General features: G+C 47.7%; 1 protein-coding gene across 1 annotated transcript in view; it reads left to right on the top strand.

Moving 5' to 3' along the window:
* DNAJC5B (DnaJ heat shock protein family (Hsp40) member C5 beta) overlaps positions 1 to 20049 on the top strand; it is a 42645-nt gene that overhangs the window by 22112 nt on the left and 484 nt on the right. Inside the window, exons 4-5 of the mRNA XM_083823413.1 lie at positions 11209 to 11422; positions 15040 to 15214. Coding sequence (XP_083679539.1) covers positions 11209 to 11422; positions 15040 to 15214 — 389 coding nt within the window. The remainder of the gene's footprint in view (positions 1 to 11208; positions 11423 to 15039; positions 15215 to 20049) is intronic.

The raw sequence follows: 20049 nt of genomic DNA, 5'->3' as shown, positions 1-20049 counted from the left end.
CGCTCCTTCGAGCCGGAGTTGAACCAGCGACCTAAGGATGGCCGTGCATGGGAGCCTACAGTCCTCCGCTCTACCAGCTGAGCTATCGAAGGAATCACAGACGCCTGCCCGGCAACACGCCCTTCACACGCCCCTCACACACCTCTCCCGCTTCCAGAAATAAGCCGCACCACTCTGCTACAACTCCTCCTCCATACACACTTCCCTACAGCACCAACACACCTCCACGCACACCTCAGGCGCTTCCCTCACTAAAGGCACGTACACAAAAACACAGAAACCCTTTCCTTGCCCTCTCCGCAGACACACAGACAACCAGAACGCCACCACCTCCAACCGCTCGCCTGAAGCTTCTGCCCTCCTCTCACTTCACCTCTGATCAACGCGCTCACAAAACAACGCCCATCGGCCATCTTCTCAGTAACCTCCTCCTCACTTCCGCAACACCCCAAACAACCCCTCACAGCTTCGCCTTTTGCACAAGGGCAACAGACACCCTGTCCTCAGCATGCGCAGAGTGCAACCGCTACCTCCAACAGCTCCCACCTTCGGACGATAACACCGCCTGCGGCAGGGCTTTAGCACCTCCACCTCACGACCACTCACACGCAGGGGGACCGCACAGAGCCCCTGCCCACCCTCATCCACTGTCTGAACATCCCCAGGATGAAAGACAATTTCATGTAACCTCGGGGCTCCTCTCCTGCTTCAACGGGGCTCCATTGTTCCGCGCCCTTCTGCCAACGGCCAGACAAAAAGGCCGAGCTCTACTGCATCGATAACGAGCCAAGATGCGATCCCGAGAAGGGGGGCTGCTTTGCTCCCCACAAAGCCCTCTCCTCTCCTGGCTCAGGATAGGCCCCCTTCATTGAGCCGTCCTCGCAGAGCACGTGTTCCCAAGTCACGCCGTCCCGGTGGTGGCCTTCTTCTCAGCCTGCAGCACTTGCTCAACGTCTTCCTCGCACACAGAGGCCTACACAAGGACGTGCTTCTCTTGATGCCGTCGATCGCGTGCCCATCTATGGCGGAGGAGCATCACTTCCCTCCTGCTACAGCCCGTGCTGCCCTTGGCCTGCATGCTGACTGGATGCCGTCGTGGTCCGCAGCAGCCCAGACGCTGCCCAGGTTCTCCAGAGCCCCACAGTAGGGACGACACGCGTCCCCAGTGCCGCAGGCCTGATGTCCAGGCAAGGGGACGGAAAAGCATTGGAGAATGCGGGCATCGATCCCGCTGCCTCTCACATGCTAAGCGAGCGCTCTACCACTTGAGCTAATTCCCCAGCCCACGGCCGGCCCCTGAGCAGCCGTCTGCTCGCAGTCTCCCAGCCCGCCCCCTGGACAAGAGCCAAAAGGGCGCTCCTTCGAGCCGGAGTTGAACCAGCGACCTAAGGATGGCCGTGCATGGGAGCCTACAGTCCTCCGCTCTACCAGCTGAGCTATCGAAGGAATCACAGACGCCTGCCCGGCAACACGCCCTTCACACGCCCCTCACACACCTCTCCCGCTTCCAGAAATAAGCCGCACCACTCTGCTACAACTCCTCCTCCATACACACTTCCCTACAGCACCAACACACCTCCACGCACACCTCAGGCGCTTCCCTCACTAAAGGCACGTACACAAAAACACAGAAACCCTTTCCTTGCCCTCTCCGCAGACACACAGACAACCAGAACGCCACCACCTCCAACCGCTCGCCTGAAGCTTCTGCCCTCCTCTCACTTCACCTCTGATCAACGCGCTCACAAAACAACGCCCATCGGCCATCTTCTCAGTAACCTCCTCCTCACTTCCGCAACACCCCAAACAACCCCTCACAGCTTCGCCTTTTGCACAAGGGCAACAGACACCCTGTCCTCAGCATGCGCAGAGTGCAACCGCTACCTCCAACAGCTCCCACCTTCGGACGATAACACCGCCTGCGGCAGGGCTTTAGCACCTCCACCTCACGACCACTCACACGCAGGGGGACCGCACAGAGCCCCTGCTCACCCTCATCCACTGTCTGAACATCCCCAGGATGAAAGACAATTTCATGTAACCTCGGGGCTCCTCTCCTGCTTCAACGGGGCTCCATTGTTCCGCGCCCTTCTGCCAACGGCCAGACAAAAAGGCCGAGCTCTACTGCATCGATAACGAGCCAAGATGCGATCCCGAGAAGGGGGGCTGCTTTGCTCCCCACAAAGCCCTCTCCTCTCCTGGCTCAGGATAGGCCCCCTTCATTGAGCCGTCCTCGCAGAGCACGTGTTCCCAAGTCACGCCGTCCCGGTGGTGGCCTTCTTCTCAGCCTGCAGCACTTGCTCAACGTCTTCCTCGCACACAGAGGCCTACACAAGGACGTGCTTCTCTTGATGCCGTCGATCGCGTGCCCATCTATGGCGGAGGAGCATCACTTCCCTCCTGCTACAGCCCGTGCTGCCCTTGGCCTGCATGCTGACTGGATGCCGTCGTGGTCCGCAGCAGCCCAGACGCTGCCCAGGTTCTCCAGAGCCCCACAGTAGGGACGACACGCGTCCCCAGTGCCGCAGGCCTGATGTCCAGGCAAGGGGACGGAAAAGCATTGGAGAATGCGGGCATCGATCCCGCTGCCTCTCACATGCTAAGCGAGCGCTCTACCACTTGAGCTAATTCCCCAGCCCACGGCCGGCCCCTGAGCAGCCGTCTGCTCGCAGTCTCCCAGCCCGCCCCCTGGACAAGAGCCAAAAGGGCGCTCCTTCGAGCCGGAGTTGAACCAGCGACCTAAGGATGGCCGTGCATGGGAGCCTACAGTCCTCCGCTCTACCAGCTGAGCTATCGAAGGAATCACAGACGCCTGCCCGGCAACACGCCCTTCACACGCCCCTCACACACCTCTCCCGCTTCCAGAAATAAGCCGCACCACTCTGCTACATCTCCTCCTCCATACGCACTTCCCTACAGCACCAACACACCTCCACGCACACCTCAGGCGCTTCCCTCACTAAAGGCACGTACACAAAAACACAGAAACCCTTTCCTTGCCCTCTCCGCAGATACACAGACAACCAGAACGCCACCACCTCCAACCGCTCGCCTGAAGCTTCTGCCCTCCTCTCACTTCACCTCTGATCAACGCGCTCACAAAACAACGCCCATCGGCCATCTTCTCAGTAACCTCCTCCTCACTTCCGCAACACCCCAAACAACCCCTCACAGCTTCGCCTTTTGCACAAGGGCAACAGACACCCTGTCCTCAGCATGCGCAGAGTGCAACCGCTACCTCCAACAGCTCCCACCTTCGGACGATAACACCGCCTGCGGCAGGGCTTTAGCACCTCCACCTCACGACCACTCACACGCAGGGGGACCGCACAGAGCCCCTGCCCACCCTCATCCACTGTCTGAACATCCCCAGGATGAAAGACAATTTCATGTAACCTCGGGGCTCCTCTCCTGCTTCAACGGGGCTCCATTGTTCCGCGCCCTTCTGCCAACGGCCAGACAAAAAGGCCGAGCTCTACTGCATCGATAACGAGCCAAGATGCGATCCCGAGAAGGGGGGCTGCTTTGCTCCCCACAAAGCCCTCTCCTCTCCTGGCTCAGGATAGGCCCCCTTCATTGAGCCGTCCTCGCAGAGCACGTGTTCCCAAGTCACGCCGTCCCGGTGGTGGCCTTCTTCTCAGCCTGCAGCACTTGCTCAACGTCTTCCTCGCACACAGAGGCCTACACAAGGACGTGCTTCTCTTGATGCCGTCGATCGCGTGCCCATCTATGGCGGAGGAGCATCACTTCCCTCCTGCTACAGCCCGTGCTGCCCTTGGCCTGCATGCTGACTGGATGCCGTCGTGGTCCGCAGCAGCCCAGACGCTGCCCAGGTTCTCCAGAGCCCCACAGTAGGGACGACACGCGTCCCCAGTGCCGCAGGCCTGATGTCCAGGCAAGGGGACGGAAAAGCATTGGAGAATGCGGGCATCGATCCCGCTGCCTCTCACATGCTAAGCGAGCGCTCTACCACTTGAGCTAATTCCCCAGCCCACGGCCGGCCCCTGAGCAGCCGTCTGCTCGCAGTCTCCCAGCCCGCCCCCTGGACAAGAGCCAAAAGGGCGCTCCTTCGAGCCGGAGTTGAACCAGCGACCTAAGGATGGCCGTGCATGGGAGCCTACAGTCCTCCGCTCTACCAGCTGAGCTATCGAAGGAATCACAGACGCCTGCCCGGCAACACGCCCTTCACACGCCCCTCACACACCTCTCCCGCTTCCAGAAATAAGCCGCACCACTCTGCTACATCTCCTCCTCCATACGCACTTCCCTACAGCACCAACACACCTCCACGCACACCTCAGGCGCTTCCCTCACTAAAGGCACGTACACAAAAACACAGAAACCCTTTCCTTGCCCTCTCCGCAGATACACAGACAACCAGAACGCCACCACCTCCAACCGCTCGCCTGAAGCTTCTGCCCTCCTCTCACTTCACCTCTGATCAACGCGCTCACAAAACAACGCCCATCGGCCATCTTCTCAGTAACCTCCTCCTCACTTCCGCAACACCCCAAACAACCCCTCACAGCTTCGCCTTTTGCACAAGGGCAACAGACACCCTGTCCTCAGCATGCGCAGAGTGCAACCGCTACCTCCAACAGCTCCCACCTTCGGACGATAACACCGCCTGCGGCAGGGCTTTAGCACCTCCACCTCACGACCACTCACACGCAGGGGGACCGCACAGAGCCCCTGCCCACCCTCATCCACTGTCTGAACATCCCCAGGATGAAAGACAATTTCATGTAACCTCGGGGCTCCTCTCCTGCTTCAACGGGGCTCCATTGTTCCGCGCCCTTCTGCCAACGGCCAGACAAAAAGGCCGAGCTCTACTGCATCGATAACGAGCCAAGATGCGATCCCGAGAAGGGGGGCTGCTTTGCTCCCCACAAAGCCCTCTCCTCTCCTGGCTCAGGATAGGCCCCCTTCATTGAGCCGTCCTCGCAGAGCACGTGTTCCCAAGTCACGCCGTCCCGGTGGTGGCCTTCTTCTCAGCCTGCAGCACTTGCTCAACGTCTTCCTCGCACACAGAGGCCTACACAAGGACGTGCTTCTCTTGATGCCGTCGATCGCGTGCCCATCTATGGCGGAGGAGCATCACTTCCCTCCTGCTACAGCCCGTGCTGCCCTTGGCCTGCATGCTGACTGGATGCCGTCGTGGTCCGCAGCAGCCCAGACGCTGCCCAGGTTCTCCAGAGCCCCACAGTAGGGACGACACGCGTCCCCAGTGCCGCAGGCCTGATGTCCAGGCAAGGGGACGGAAAAGCATTGGAGAATGCGGGCATCGATCCCGCTGCCTCTCACATGCTAAGCGAGCGCTCTACCACTTGAGCTAATTCCCCAGCCCACGGCCGGCCCCTGAGCAGCCGTCTGCTCGCAGTCTCCCAGCCTGCCCCCTGGACAAGAGCCAAAAGGGCGCTCCTTCGAGCCGGAGTTGAACCAGCGACCTAAGGATGGCCGTGCATGGGAGCCTACAGTCCTCCGCTCTACCAGCTGAGCTATCGAAGGAATCACAGACGCCTGCCCGGCAACACGCCCTTCACACGCCCCTCACACACCTCTCCCGCTTCCAGAAATAAGCCGCACCACTCTGCTACATCTCCTCCTCCATACGCACTTCCCTACAGCACCAACACACCTCCACGCACACCTCAGGCGCTTCCCTCACTAAAGGCACGTACACAAAAACACAGAAACCCTTTCCTTGCCCTCTCCGCAGACACACAGACAACCAGAACGCCACCACCTCCAACCGCTCGCCTGAAGCTTCTGCCCTCCTCTCACTTCACCTCTGATCAACGCGCTCACAAAACAACGCCCATCGGCCATCTTCTCAGTAACCTCCTCCTCACTTCCGCAACACCCCAAACAACCCCTCACAGCTTCGCCTTTTGCACAAGGGCAACAGACACCCTGTCCTCAGCATGCGCAGAGTGCAACCGCTACCTCCAACAGCTCCCACCTTCGGACGATAACACCGCCTGCGGCAGGGCTTTAGCACCTCCACCTCACGACCACTCACACGCAGGGGGACCGCACAGAGCCCCTGCCCACCCTCATCCACTGTCTGAACATCCCCAGGATGAAAGACAATTTCATGTAACCTCGGGGCTCCTCTCCTGCTTCAACGGGGCTCCATTGTTCCGCGCCCTTCTGCCAACGGCCAGACAAAAAGGCCGAGCTCTACTGCATCGATAACGAGCCAAGATGCGATCCCGAGAAGGGGGGCTGCTTTGCTCCCCACAAAGCCCTCTCCTCTCCTGGCTCAGGATAGGCCCCCTTCATTGAGCCGTCCTCGCAGAGCACGTGTTCCCAAGTCACGCCGTCCCGGTGGTGGCCTTCTTCTCAGCCTGCAGCACTTGCTCAACGTCTTCCTCGCACACAGAGGCCTACACAAGGACGTGCTTCTCTTGATGCCGTCGATCGCGTGCCCATCTATGGCGGAGGAGCATCACTTCCGTCCTGCTACAGCCCGTGCTGCCCTTGGCCTGCATGCTGACTGGATGCCGTCGTGGTCCGCAGCAGCCCAGACGCTGCCCAGGTTCTCCAGAGCCCCACAGTAGGGACGACACGCGTCCCCAGTGCCGCAGGCCTGATGTCCAGGCAAGGGGACGGAAAAGCATTGGAGAATGCGGGCATCGATCCCGCTGCCTCTCACATGCTAAGCGAGCGCTCTACCACTTGAGCTAATTCCCCAGCCCACGGCCGGCCCCTGAGCAGCCGTCTGCTCGCAGTCTCCCAGCCCGCCCCCTGGACAAGAGCCAAAAGGGCGCTCCTTCGAGCCGGAGTTGAACCAGCGACCTAAGGATGGCCGTGCATGGGAGCCTACAGTCCTCCGCTCTACCAGCTGAGCTATCGAAGGAATCAGAAACATATGACTGGCAACATTTCCTTCACTTGTCCCTCTCACAGTTATGCAATTTTTAGAAGACTGTATAACCATTCAGCTACATGTCATCCACCATGCACAATCATCCCTTGTAAAACCAGAGATGTTGAGTAAACACTCAAATACCACGCCAACCATCCCTCCCACCCTCTTTCTTGATGGACGATCTACCCAAATAGTGTATTTCTCTTGACCTCATCATTTGTTTCACTGAAGTTTTCATTAGCTCTGTAAGAATTTGGCTCTCTGATATCTTAATCTACTTTATGTTTAAAAACATGGCCTTGATAATAAGATCTTTGGGCAGCTTTTCTATGTCCTGCTTTCTTCTGCAATGGAGAATCTTTGAAATGAATTCTTTTGTCCTTTCTGCTTTTTCTGAGCTGTGTTGAAGCATGTTTTCTACCATTTCTTTGCATTTCTACTTGCCCTACTTGTTGTGAATCTGGGCCTGGCCCTTAGACTCAAGTAGCCTACCTCAGATATTCTGCATGCACACCACCACCGAGTTGTCTTTCCGTTGTAGATCTGTGTCTGAATCTTGTCCCATCTTCACTCTTGACCACAAGCAGCCCTCTTACCTCAGCCTCCCTTTTCTGACCTCACAATTGCCTTGTAGGTGTGGATGTTTCAAATGGCAAAGGTGTCACGGTGTCTGCGCAAGAGCCAAAAAGGCACTTCTTCAAGATGGAATTGAACAAACAAGCAAAGGATAGCCATGCAAGAGTACCTACAATCTCCTGCTCTACCAGCTATGCTATTGATGGAGTGGCTGGAGTATGAGTTATACCACTCCATTTTCCACTGCGCTGTTTTTACACCCACTTTCCTGCCTCCACTATGCCACTCTCTCTATCCAGATGTACCTCCAGCAGACAATGTGTGTAGCACAGTCTGGGCCTGAGTTCAGCTTGCACTCTAAGCCTACCACTAACAGAAGTGCTGAGAGTGTTCTTCCAAATTCCTTTCCCTGAATGCCCCAGCCATCTTGTGGAATAGTTGTTTTTTTTCCTTTTTCTCACTTATCTCTCCCAAAAGTGTCACATTTCTTTCTGCTGTCAAGGGCTGCAGTGGTCAGTGGGGAAGAAGAGGGCCATTCATCATGAGAAAAATCTGAATTGACTTAAAGTTGTGTGTTTGGTATAGGAAGGAGGCCAGAATTCATTTTACTCTCTCTCTCTTTTTTTTTTTTTTTTGGCTTTCTTCCCTTTTTGTATTCGTAATGAACAACTATTACTACCTAGGTAGACATTTCACTTCCAAGAGACTCACAGGGAAACTTCTGTATAGCTGACACCTTCTCTTATTTCACAGAATCATAGAATGTTTTGGGGGAGCAAAGGGGGGAGAGTCACATCCCTTGACCTGCTAGATACACTTCTTTTGATGCAGCCCAGGATACAATTGTCTTTCTGGGTTGCAAATTGGCTCACGTCAAGCTTTTAATCCACTGGTACATTCAATGTCCTTCTCCTCAAGGCTGCTCTTTATCCGCTCATTGCCCAGCCTGTGTTCTTCTTTGGGATTGCCCCAACCCAGTTGTAGGACCTTGCACTCAGCCTTGTTGAACCGCCTGTTGTTCACACAGGACCCCCTCTCAAGCCTGTCAAAGTTGCTTTGGATGGCAACCCTTCCATCCAGCATGTCTGCCACACCATTCATCTTGGTGTCATCTGCAAATTTGCTGAGGGTGCATTCAATCCCACTGTCCCTGCCACCAACAAGGATGTTAAATAATTAAATAGGACCCTTGACAAACACCACTCATCACTGATCTCCACCCTGGAGGTCTTTAAAAGACGTTTAGATTTAGAGCTTAGTGATATGGTTTAGTGGAGGACTTGTTAGTGTTAGGTCAGAGGTTGGGCTAGGTGATCTTGGAGGTCTCTTCCAACCTAGATGATTCTGTGATTCTGTGGATATTAAGCCATTGACCGCAAGTCTTTGAGTGCAACCATCCAGCCAATTCCTTACCCACTGAGTGGTCTGTCCATCAAGCCCTGTCTTTCCAACTTGGAGACAAGGATGTCATGCAGGACAGTGACAAATTCTTTGCACAAGTCCAGGTATATGATGTTACTTTCTCTTCTCTTATCCACCAGTGCTGTAACCCTATCACAGAAGGCTACCATGTCATGTTCTTGTCCTTATTTTTGTTCTTGTCCTTATTTTTGTTCTTGTCCTTATTTTTACTGTTTCTTGGGCTGAACCTAATGGAGTCCTTTCTCTCACTCATATGAATCACGCTGGCAGTATATAGATCTCTGACCCACTACTAAATCATCAACAATTAGTATACAACATCTTGTTGTGCAGGGAGTTGTTAGCATAATATTTTTATTGAGTTTTCCCAAAACTAAAGAATATATCTCATATTTTATTAACAGTACTATGTTGTAAGTAAGGCTGTTAGCATTGCAAAACAATACTAAGCTAAAGTAAGTATGTAACTAATATTTTTTCACCTCTTTGAAATGACATTGTGTTCAAGTTCTTTTGAGATTTTTGGGAAAGTGAAGAAGGCAGAAGAAGTCTTTGGGGCTGTTAGTTGTGGGAAAAGGAAGAAAGGTCAGAGATCGAGTGTCTGATGCCTCCAGCCAAGCATAAGTTTTGAAAGTAATGCCTTTCCAATTTTTCATTCTAATTGCTAGGTTTTGTTTTCAGCTAAGAAAAGGAATAGATTGCATAAGCTACTTAAATACTTGAACGGCACATTATGTCATTAATCATGCAAGAATTAGCTTGTTTTTCCAGTTCTATTTCATCTTTTATTATATTTAAGGTACCATATGCAAAATATATTAACTATGACTGAACATGAAGCTACTGATGCTATTAGAGACATGTTTAAGGAGTTAGCTATGATCTATGAGAAGGTGATTTGAGTTCGGTGTATAGAACTGAAGATATTGTTGTCAGAGGCTATTCTCAGGCTCATATCAGTCTTGATACTGGCAGAATGTCTCCAAGACAGGAACTGTCATAAAGGGAAAAGCACTTACATTTTGCTGGGAGAATAACCAGTACTGGGACTTCAGTAGAAAGTCAAGCAGTATCCCACTCAGAGGATAAATTTGTTAAAGCAAGTGTGGGCACACTGCCTTCACACCACAATTAGTTTATTTGTTTACTTACTTACTTATTTTGGCATAATGGTCATGACTAGCTTCTGAAACACTCAGAGAGAACATTTAAAAATACAACATAGCTTGACTTATGTGAGGATGACAGAATTGAATACACTATTAAATCACTTTTAATGCCACTAGAGGTCAGCACTAGTCATTAAATAAATGTCCTCGGAAAATTTTATTGCCACTTCTTCAAAGGGAGTGGAGATTTTCAAAAAGCTACACTTATGTCTATGCTTGCTTTGCAGGTACGTGTGAGCTCACACTGCTCCAACATGGCTGGAAGCAAACCCTTTATTCCCCAAATCTGATTCCCCAGTGCTGTCTGTGAGCCAACAGTCCCACATGGTTGTTTTCAAGTTGTAACTGTACTCAGAGGCTGTAGCAGTGAGTACAGTCAGAGAAAACAGACTGTACTGAGCCCTGTCCCGGCAAAGGCTTTCCACCAGCGCAAACAGCCCCAAACAGTCAACAGTCCGCTTCCACTACCTTAGGAACGGCATTGAGTGTGGCAGTGGTGAACTAGGCTCAGACAGGCATTAGAAACTGGGGCTAACTCGCTATGCTTTTCCATCTTGTGCTTCAGAAATATGCTTCCTTTCTCTTGCAACTCCTAAATTTGTTTTTCATCATCACTGTCTGGGCTTCTGCAAACATAGACACTGTTTACTATATTTTAATATAGCTACTATTGATAGACAATCAAGTACTGAATTTCCTTTGCTATAAAGATCATTTTGATGGGATAAACATGTTTTTAAACATCCTTTACAAAATCTTTATCTTTGTTGAAACCTGCTAAATGATGCAAATCAGCTGGCAAACATAATGCAACAAATGTTTGTGATTTATTACCAGGCTAAAATCTGTGCTTTCAGCATGTATCGCTTTCTCCCTTAATTTGATAGCTGATGAGGTATCAAGGCAAAATGTTCATGCCTAGTGTAACCAGCACATCTCTTTCACAAAAACTTTCATTTTCACTTACTTTGTGTCACTTTCCTTCCACTGAACGTTCTGTGTGTATTAGAACTGGAAATAAGAAGGTCCAGGCTGAACGTACTGTTCAGAATAATTATGTCTCTGCTAGAGTATTTTGTAATGTTTTATTCGTGTCCGTATACATACACTATATGCACACTCTACCGATGTTTATTTTCCCTGGTTTTTTTTCTTTTTATGTTGAAGAAAATTGGCTCTGAAATATCATCCTGACAAGAACCCTGACAATCCAGAGGCTGCAGAAAAATTTAAAGAGATAAACAATGCTCATGCAACGCTGACTGATCTGTCCAAGCGAAACATATATGACAAGTATGGATCCTTAGGGCTCTATGTGGCAGAACAGTTTGGTGAGGAAAATGTTAACACATACTTCATGCTCTCAAGCTGGTGGGCAAAGGTAAGCTGTTATTTTCTGTTGAAAAGCAGGCATTATAATGCACAAAGATACTTATATACACAAGGAAACCCCTGAAAAACACAGTGTTCATACAGGCTTAACAAAGATCAGGATGTAAAACACTACTAAAATCTTAATTAAACAATAATGTATCGGGGAAAATCGACAGTGGCAGATGTAGCATCAGCTCAGAAGAGGGCTAATATAGAATGTTTTCTTTTTCTTTCTAACTTGGTAAATAAAGTGCATGTTTTGTAACACTTCCAGACATTAATTAGATTTGAATCTGGTGCTCCAGGTTAATTTTGACTTTCTTTTCAGTAGTGACTAAATAAAAGTGACTCATTGTTCAAAAATGAGAAGTCCCACTTATGTGACAACCAGTTAATAAGTTATTACAGTACAAATTTAGCTGTGTTCTTTGCTATATATAGCACACAGCATAAGTAAGCAATAATAATACATAACACTGTGGGATTATGGTGTCATATATGTGCCCTGTCAGCTCTTGGTGAGGGGGTGAGAGAAGGGAAGTGGAAGAAAAGGTGAGAACTGGGGAGTGGAGGAAGAGATCAGGAAAAGAAGAGAATGATGCATCAAAAACTGGCATATTGCTCAAGGAAAAACACATCATGGAGTGCTCTTGTGATAAAAGAGTTGTGTTCATGTGCTTGCTTATGTCACTGTTATCCTCTGATGTTTCTATATGTCAAATTCTGGTGTTTCAGCGGATATTGAAATGTTACAGAAATGTAACAAACCAACAGAACTGCAAATATGCAAAACCAATGCTCTCCCCACCTGTTTCCAACAATAAAATAACAGGAAAGAAAGGTCTCTGCTGGAACAAATGGGAAATGGTCTGTACTGCATGAAGCAAACGTGCTGTGACAGCTTTGATCTCAGAACGATGGAACGTGCATTCTTGCATTTGTGACGGATCAGGGCAGTATTTCACTGCCCTCACAGCCCCCTCACTGCAGATTTGTGGGTTTAGGAAGCCACAATCTGTAGGCTGAATCAGTATGAGATGGAAGCTGCTCAAATGCCAAACTGCAAATGAAACTAATGAACAAAAAACACCGGTGTTGAAATGACACCTGCACGGTTGGGATGGCATCCTCAGAAACAGCCTGGAGGCTGCCTGCCGGCGGCTGGGCTCCTGGCCACAGCTGCTTTCTGTTCCTGCTGGGTCCGTCCCTGTTCTCTTTGCTGTCTTTTTACCCTCCTCTTTGGCCTCTTTGTCACGGCTCAGGTGCCTGGAAGCATTCCCTTAGAGCTGAGAGGGCAACTGTATTGGCTCCTCTAACAGTCTTGATAATTAAAGTTTTCTTCACATTTAACTTTTATTTCCTCTTCTGCTTGCTGATTGTTAATGGAGGCTTTATGAAGTATAAAATACTCTGTGGTCAGAAAATCAGGAACGGAAATAGCTGCTGTGGCTTTGACTCATAAGGAGAGCAGCGGAGAGTACAGAGAGAAGCTAGTAAGTCCCTAACACATACAGGAGGAACGTGTGGATTGTTTCAGAAGAGATGTATCCTGGAGGTGAGAAGAGAGATGCTGAAAGTCCAAGCAAAATTAATCACTGCTTCCTGAGTTTTAAGAATTCTGTGCAGAATAGCCAGGAAAAATCCAAAATATGCAAATGGTCAGCACCTGAGGATTGTTACAGGTGGTCTCTCTCTCTCTCTCTCCCCCAGTTCCAAACCTTGCCACCTCCGAAGCACAAACAGGTGACCAAATGTTTTTTTTCAAGCTGAGGTCACTAATCCTCATCTCTTTTTTTCTCATGCACAAATGCCAGGCCAGCTTCAGATTTTTATATTATCTATCATAATACTATTTAAGTCTGACTGTGGATGATCTTAGGACCCCTAATTTTCTCCATTTTGGTCTGAAGAAGGTAGGGACCACAGCTTTTGCTTATTATCTTCTTCTTCAGCTACCAAAATTCCTGGTAAATCCTCTTCCCTAACACACTCATACTGAGAAAATCTGACCATCAAGAGGAGGTGTATCATTAGAAGTAAAGAAAGTCAAATGAAAGAAGAAATGCAAAGTGAAAATTACTTTTTTGGAACTGCCAGACTTCTTAGCAGGCATATTAAACGTGGAACATATTAACATGGGTAGTGGGTACTTGAACTGCTTATCCACTGGCAGACATTGGAGTTGTTCATGCAACTATTATTGCAAAAAGCAATTCTCCCTCTCCCATGAAGACAGTTTAATGATCACATCAGTGTTCTTCTGATTCCTGATTTACCATCTACGATATTTGAAATATAAGAATCATGAATCATTAATTTATCATGAATAGATACATGTATATATTTCACTTGATAAACTTTTGTACTTCTTTTCATTCTATCCATTGTGCTGATTTTTTTCTCCATTATGGCATAAACGATAAACAGACGGATAACTTATTTTAGAGGTTCTGAGATTTCTAACAGTTTCAGATGTTAGTTGGAAGGAAAACATTTTTAAAAGAAATGTCTGAGTCCTCCTTGTCTTTTAAGAAGCATCTTGTTCACTCTTGATATATCTGTGGGTAGAATAGATTATCATTGGCCTCGAGCCTGCAAACACATAAACGGTAAATATTACACATGTAAATATCATATTACCTTCAAAGCCCGTGCTAACATTGCCTGAGACATGCATACATAACTGAGTGTTATTTACATAGCTTCATTGTCAAATTTGACAATATCCTGGCATTTATGCTTCCTTTCTTCTTCACCAGCATGTTTACTTATGAACTTAAGAAGTAACTGCAAGAGCACATAAGTGAAACTGCATTTAGTAAAGGGCAGCCTGGATACCTATAATACTAGAGCCTGGCTCTGCTGAAGCATCTGCACTTGGCGTGACAGGGGCAGGAGTGAGCAGGGGCAATGCTGGTGGGAGCTTCTTGATGCCTAAGTCCCCAGACGTAGAAACCACAGCCCAAGGTGTCTAACCCAGGAGTTGTCACCTCTGTGCTCCTGCACAGGCTAAAGAAGAGAAAGAGACGCCTCCAAAGGGCAATGCAAATTCTCCTGGGACTGATTCACCCTCTGGAAGGTCTTTTAGCTTCCTATCACCTACGTGGGGAGCCCACAGAGACTGCGGGCCTAATTTACCTGCCTTAGTTCAGTGACTGTAGTTGTGTGGATGCATCTGAGTCTTCGCTTCTTTTTGTCTTGGCTTTGTTATTGACAAGAACCTGCCAGTAAATAAGTGTTTGCAAAAAAAAAGTTCTTGGGCAAATGAGTCATTTTTAAGATGGAAATGAGTCATTTTAAGGTGGGTGGGGTTCTGCATACTGCCTGGAGGTTTTTTCTGAGGGCCGTCAGCTGAAGACAGGCTTTCGGGAGTTGGGCATGCGGGGGCCTGTTGTTTGGTGGCTTCTTTGTGGCTGTGGTCCCGAGCGTCAAGCAGGAGCTGGTGGGTGAGGAGGACCCTGGAAGGTCTGGTCCTTATTTAGGCACTCGTCTGGTGGTTGGACTCCTCTGAGAACCAAGCATGTGGGAGCCCGAGTCCCTTTGAAGAGCCTCTTTGAAGAGGCTGCCGCGAGTTTCAGGAAGGTCACTGCTCACGGGGTTTTCCTCTCGCTGTCTTTAACCCAGGGCTTGTTTGCAGTCTGCGGCCTCCTGACGGGCTGCTACCTCTGCTGCTGCCTCTGCTGCTGTTTCAACTGCTGCTGCGGAAAGTGCAAACCCAAAGCACCTGAAGGGGAGGAGTATGAGTTCTGTGTGTCTCCGGAAGATTTGGAAGAGCAAATTAAGAATGACATGGAAAGAGGTGTGTATTATAGGGGCTCACTGGGTAGCAAAGCTGTTCAAAGCGGCCCGTAGAGCCTGTAGGCCAGATGTTGTGCTCGCAATGCTGAGGCTGATTCCAGACATCCGTGGAGATGTGCCAATTCTCTCCAGCTAACACCGTGACCTAATGAACTTCCCATGTAGCATGATAATGAAAAACTAAACTTATGGAACTAATAACTAAATATCTCCTCTATCTCTTATTAGACGCAAACATTAGAAGTCTCAGGGCTCATCTGAAGAGAAGATGCTCGCCTTTTAGCCCCCATACCCCTGTTGCTTCATATCCTAGGTCCTGTACATACATAGCAGGCTCCAGCTGGACTGGTGCTTGCCACATCTCACCTGCCTGAAAAAGTACATTCAGTTCTTACTCAGGTAAAATCCATCAATTGTGATGGGCCAACCGTGCCCATGCAAGAAAAGGCTTTAAGAAAAGATGCAGAGCTTCCAGCTGTAAGGTTGTGCAGTAGCCTAAGGCATTCAGAATGGGAGCTGCCATGGTCCTGCCCCTTTCCCATCCACCCTCAAGCTGCTCGCTCCTTCTCTACTGCTTTGGACATAGCAATTGTGCTGCCTCACCAGGAGCCAAACCTTGGACAGGACTCAGATGAAAAGTTATCTCCCCAAAAGAGCGAGCAGCTCCCTGCCAGTTTAACTCCCTGGTGTGCCTCACAGCGGGACAGGACAAGTGCTAATCCAGCTCAAGGAAGGGATCACAGGCTGGGGACAGCAGGACCCCTTCACAGCAGGTCACCCTCTTGGCTTGGCTTATTATACTTAAACCAGCAGTGCCAAATTGCAAATGTCACATTCCCGTAGCAGGAAGAGGTTTTTTTCCCCTCTTTACACACAAATATACCCTTTCATAAATATGCAACAAAACACCTGTAGTAGCTGAAACAAATGCTATTCATATAACTGATATGCAAATGAGTGTTGTTTTTAAATTGTTTTTGCCTAGAAGCATTTCAAGGTAAATACAGTCGGCTTAGAAATTGATCGTTTGGTCAGTCAGTGCAAAGGTAACAAAAAAAAATGTTAGTGAAAGGTTTATAACCACAGTGCATTATTTGAAATAAATGTAATATACCGTAAGACATTAAGCACCTGAAAAGTGCAAATAAAAAACGGGTTTTGATGCTTATGGGTCTATGACACCAAAGTCTGAAATATAAAGGTGTAACTTGGAAGGATAAAAAATGTTTAATTTAGCATTTCCCTGTCTCTTTTTGTAAGTTGGCAGGCATTTTGCTGTCTCTCAAAATCCAGGACAAATTTCTGCAGAGGCAGGAAAAAAACCTGTGCTCCCTCCTTCCAGCACTAGTAGTGCTTCTTGACATGAGTTCAGTAACTTTAGGCCATCTTCCCATCCCTTTACTCCCACCAAATCTCAACTAGATAGCCTATAAATAAATAAACAAATAAATAAATTGCATGTTCAGCAAAGTACCAGTATGTTTTAGGTACTCTGAAGACAATGTTAATCAGGTAGGGCCTGGGGAAAACTAGCTATTTCTACCTTTCCTAGCCTTCTCTTCCATCTTGCTACATTTTCTTGCCAATCAAAACCAGCTTGCTTAAGCAGAGTAGAACTCTCTACATCTTAAAAGCAGATGAAAAGAAAAATAAAAAAATAAAAGGAAAAACTTCATGACAGAGGATGGTGGGAGCATCTTTTCTGCAACTGAAAGGAAAATAGGCACTGCATTTAGAGAAACGAATAGTAACCAGCTCAAACTGCAGTTACTTTCCTTCTTCTCCTCACCAGATTTTAGGGATTCTGGTCAAAAAGAACCAGATGACCTGGAATAGAAAAGATTGGGCTTTTCCACCAGACATTTTCAAATGTTGGGCCAGATAAATGAATGCTCATGCCTTCCTTTGTGTAAATAATAGAAATGCTCTTGTAGGTAATTCAGAAACAAACTGTAATCAGTCCTGCATCAGACTACATTTTGGAAGAGAAAATCATATCAGGTTCCAAATTCTTTGCATGCCCTCTGCCCACAGACTGAGCATTCTAGCTGGTAATTAATTTCTTTGCTTCCTGCTGTCCCAAGTTTATATATTGTTGCTAGCCAGAACTTTTTTTTACTGAGGTCAAAATGTAGATTCCCAAACTAAGGCCATACTTTTATTTATCCAAATATTTTATAATCAGCCCTTGCTTTTCTGAGGAATGCAACAGCGATAAAACATCACAATCCCTGATGCTAAACAATCTCTGAGAGCAAGTCTCCACCAGTTCTTGCTGCGCTCACGGGGAGCTGCTTGGAGCCAGTCATACTGTGAGAAAAGGCAGTGTGCGTGTTGTGGGAGCAGGGACTTAGACTTTCCTTTTTTGAAAGGGCACAACAGTAGTAATTTTTGAAATCCCTCACATTTCTCCTTAACAAAACTCAAGGTGCTACACAGTTTATTTGATTCCCCAATTTAACATACCATAAAACAAATGTATTAGTAAATAAAGATACATGAGGCCAAAAATTCTGTGATCCATTCCCTAAAATGGAAAAGCAATGTGAGTTGTCACAATCATTTCAAAACCCTCAAGTCTGAAAAAAAAGTCATATTCCTCTAGAAGAAAGTTTTATTGAAATTTATTTGACTAGTTCAAGTGCTTGGCTAGCTGAGTATCTACTGTGGGAGACTTGTTTTACAGCTTTTACTTCCATGGGTAGTATCACCAAGAAGAACTAAGAGAATTTAGGGATTCGTAAGATCTGGTCTGTGCTTAGGTTACAGTGATTTCTTCCCGTGACTATTGATTTGAATCACAAGAGGACTCTTTCTGTCACACAATGCACAATAGAAGATCAATTTCCAAAATAAATCTTGTATTTGGATTATTACTTTTTAAATGTGACATTTTTTAGCATTTCAGGAAAGAAAAAAAAAAAAGTGACATTAAAAATGCATAAAGGCCGGTAACCTGTAATATCATGCCATAATGCCACAGATGACCTGAGAAAATACACTAACAGAGGGGAGCATCACACACCTCTCTGCAGCACAGATGTGCAGTAGTTCATTGTTTTCGCTTGCACACAGTGCAGGCTGACAGATTTTGCTTTCACTGAGGTCCATGGCAAACCTTCTGTTGACTTCTGTGGTCCCAGGTGAGATGATTGAGTTTGGATTGCCCTCAACGATGCACTCAAACAGTTTGTCTGGTTTGCTCTCCTCTCCTGTTTGGTTATTCTCACAAGAACAAAGCAAGACATTTCTAGACTAACTTTCATTTTACAGAAAATGAAATACAGGAGAAAAAGAAAGAAGAAAAAAAGAAAGAAGAAAGAGAAAAAAGTGAAAAGAAAAAAGAAAGAAAACAAAAAAAGTAAAAGAAAAAAGAACCAGAATAACAAAATACTTTCCTAACTCAGAAGCAGTAAGTTTTTAGCACTTCATTGTCTCCTCCACACTCCATATGATATCAATGTAGGCGAACAGTGAGCAGGAGCTATCTATAGAAAGCAGTTTAAGCTGTGAATCCTGCCGCACCTCCATTCTGCAGCTCTCCATTAACAGTCTATATTTGTACAGTTTATTATACCAGAGGTCCCTGCTTTGATAAAAAGCATCGTACATCTCAGAAGGGTGCAGGCAGCACAGGACCTGGGGAAGGTGTCAGCTCAGAACTGTGCGTAGATCAGCCGGGAGCAACGTGACAGATTTTCAGTGGGTCTCTTGTTGCACATCTGGGTAGCACAGCAAAATTAACTGCTAGGCTCTGCCCTCCATAAACGAGCTTCCAAAAAATGAACAACTTGGAGGCAGCAGAGGGTGGGAGGGAATGCTGCTCAGAGATCTGGAAAATACATAGCAACTTAAAAATGGATTGAAACTGCCAAGCTAATGCGAAACCACACCAAGCTCAAGGCATTAATTACTCATATACTTTTAGAAGTTATGAAACATGTCTGTCTTTGACCTTGCGTCTAAATTAGGAATTGCCCATACAGAGAAGCTGCTCAGCATTTATCATCCTTGCCTTTCACCTTGACAGAGTCGAAGCGGTTCTGCCCCCAGCGAGGGGAAGCCGTATGGCACGCAGTTAGATTCCTGCTCTGGGTTAAGTTACTCCTATACGTTACATCTTTTGCCCATGATTCATCCCATCGACTGGCATGTAAACAGGAGGAAATGTCAGATGATTTTTTTTTTCTAAACATTCTGTCATTTGGAAAAAAAATGCAATTTGTATTCAATTACTCTGAAAACTGTTATTTTCAAGGTGGATAGTCGAAAGATTTTCGTATGAAAGCACCTTCACGGAGATTGCTGAACCTTTAAAATTCATTCTCTTGGACTCGAGTGCCCTCCTCCCCCCCCAAAAATGGTGGCTTGGAAGGAGGCCCGGGAGAAGGGCAGCCAAACCCTGTTCATTATCAGAGTGAACACAACAGCCAGCGGGGAGCTCCGTAAGGACTCAACTTTTCTCCGCTCTACAACAAATATATTTTTTTACAGATATACTGGGAAACCAAGCGTACAACCGAATGGAATGAGAAAGTACGAAGTAGTGAGCAGCTATATAGTGACACTATGGGGTTTGGGCAGTTCCAAACTCATCAAAATAATAGTCCTCAAAACTCTATTGAAAATAAATTATGTAGGACTTCAGAACGCAATTTGACATTTTTATGTAGCTTGCTGGCTTTCAGGATGCCTGTGCTTTCTTCACTCTCAAAGGTTTTACCGCTCACACGTTGCTTTCCTTTTAACTCTCTTCTTTCTTTCCTGCTAACTTTGCCTTCTCCAAGACTCATTTCTGGCCCACTCAGACACTGCCAAGGTCAGTGCTTGCTGAGT

Source organism: Anser anser (assembly GCF_964211835.1).
Source record: "Anser anser genome assembly, chromosome: 2".
Taxonomy (NCBI): domain Eukaryota; kingdom Metazoa; phylum Chordata; class Aves; order Anseriformes; family Anatidae; genus Anser; species Anser anser.
Note: the sequence above shows the minus strand (reverse complement) of the source record. Positions and strands in the feature narration are given on the sequence as shown.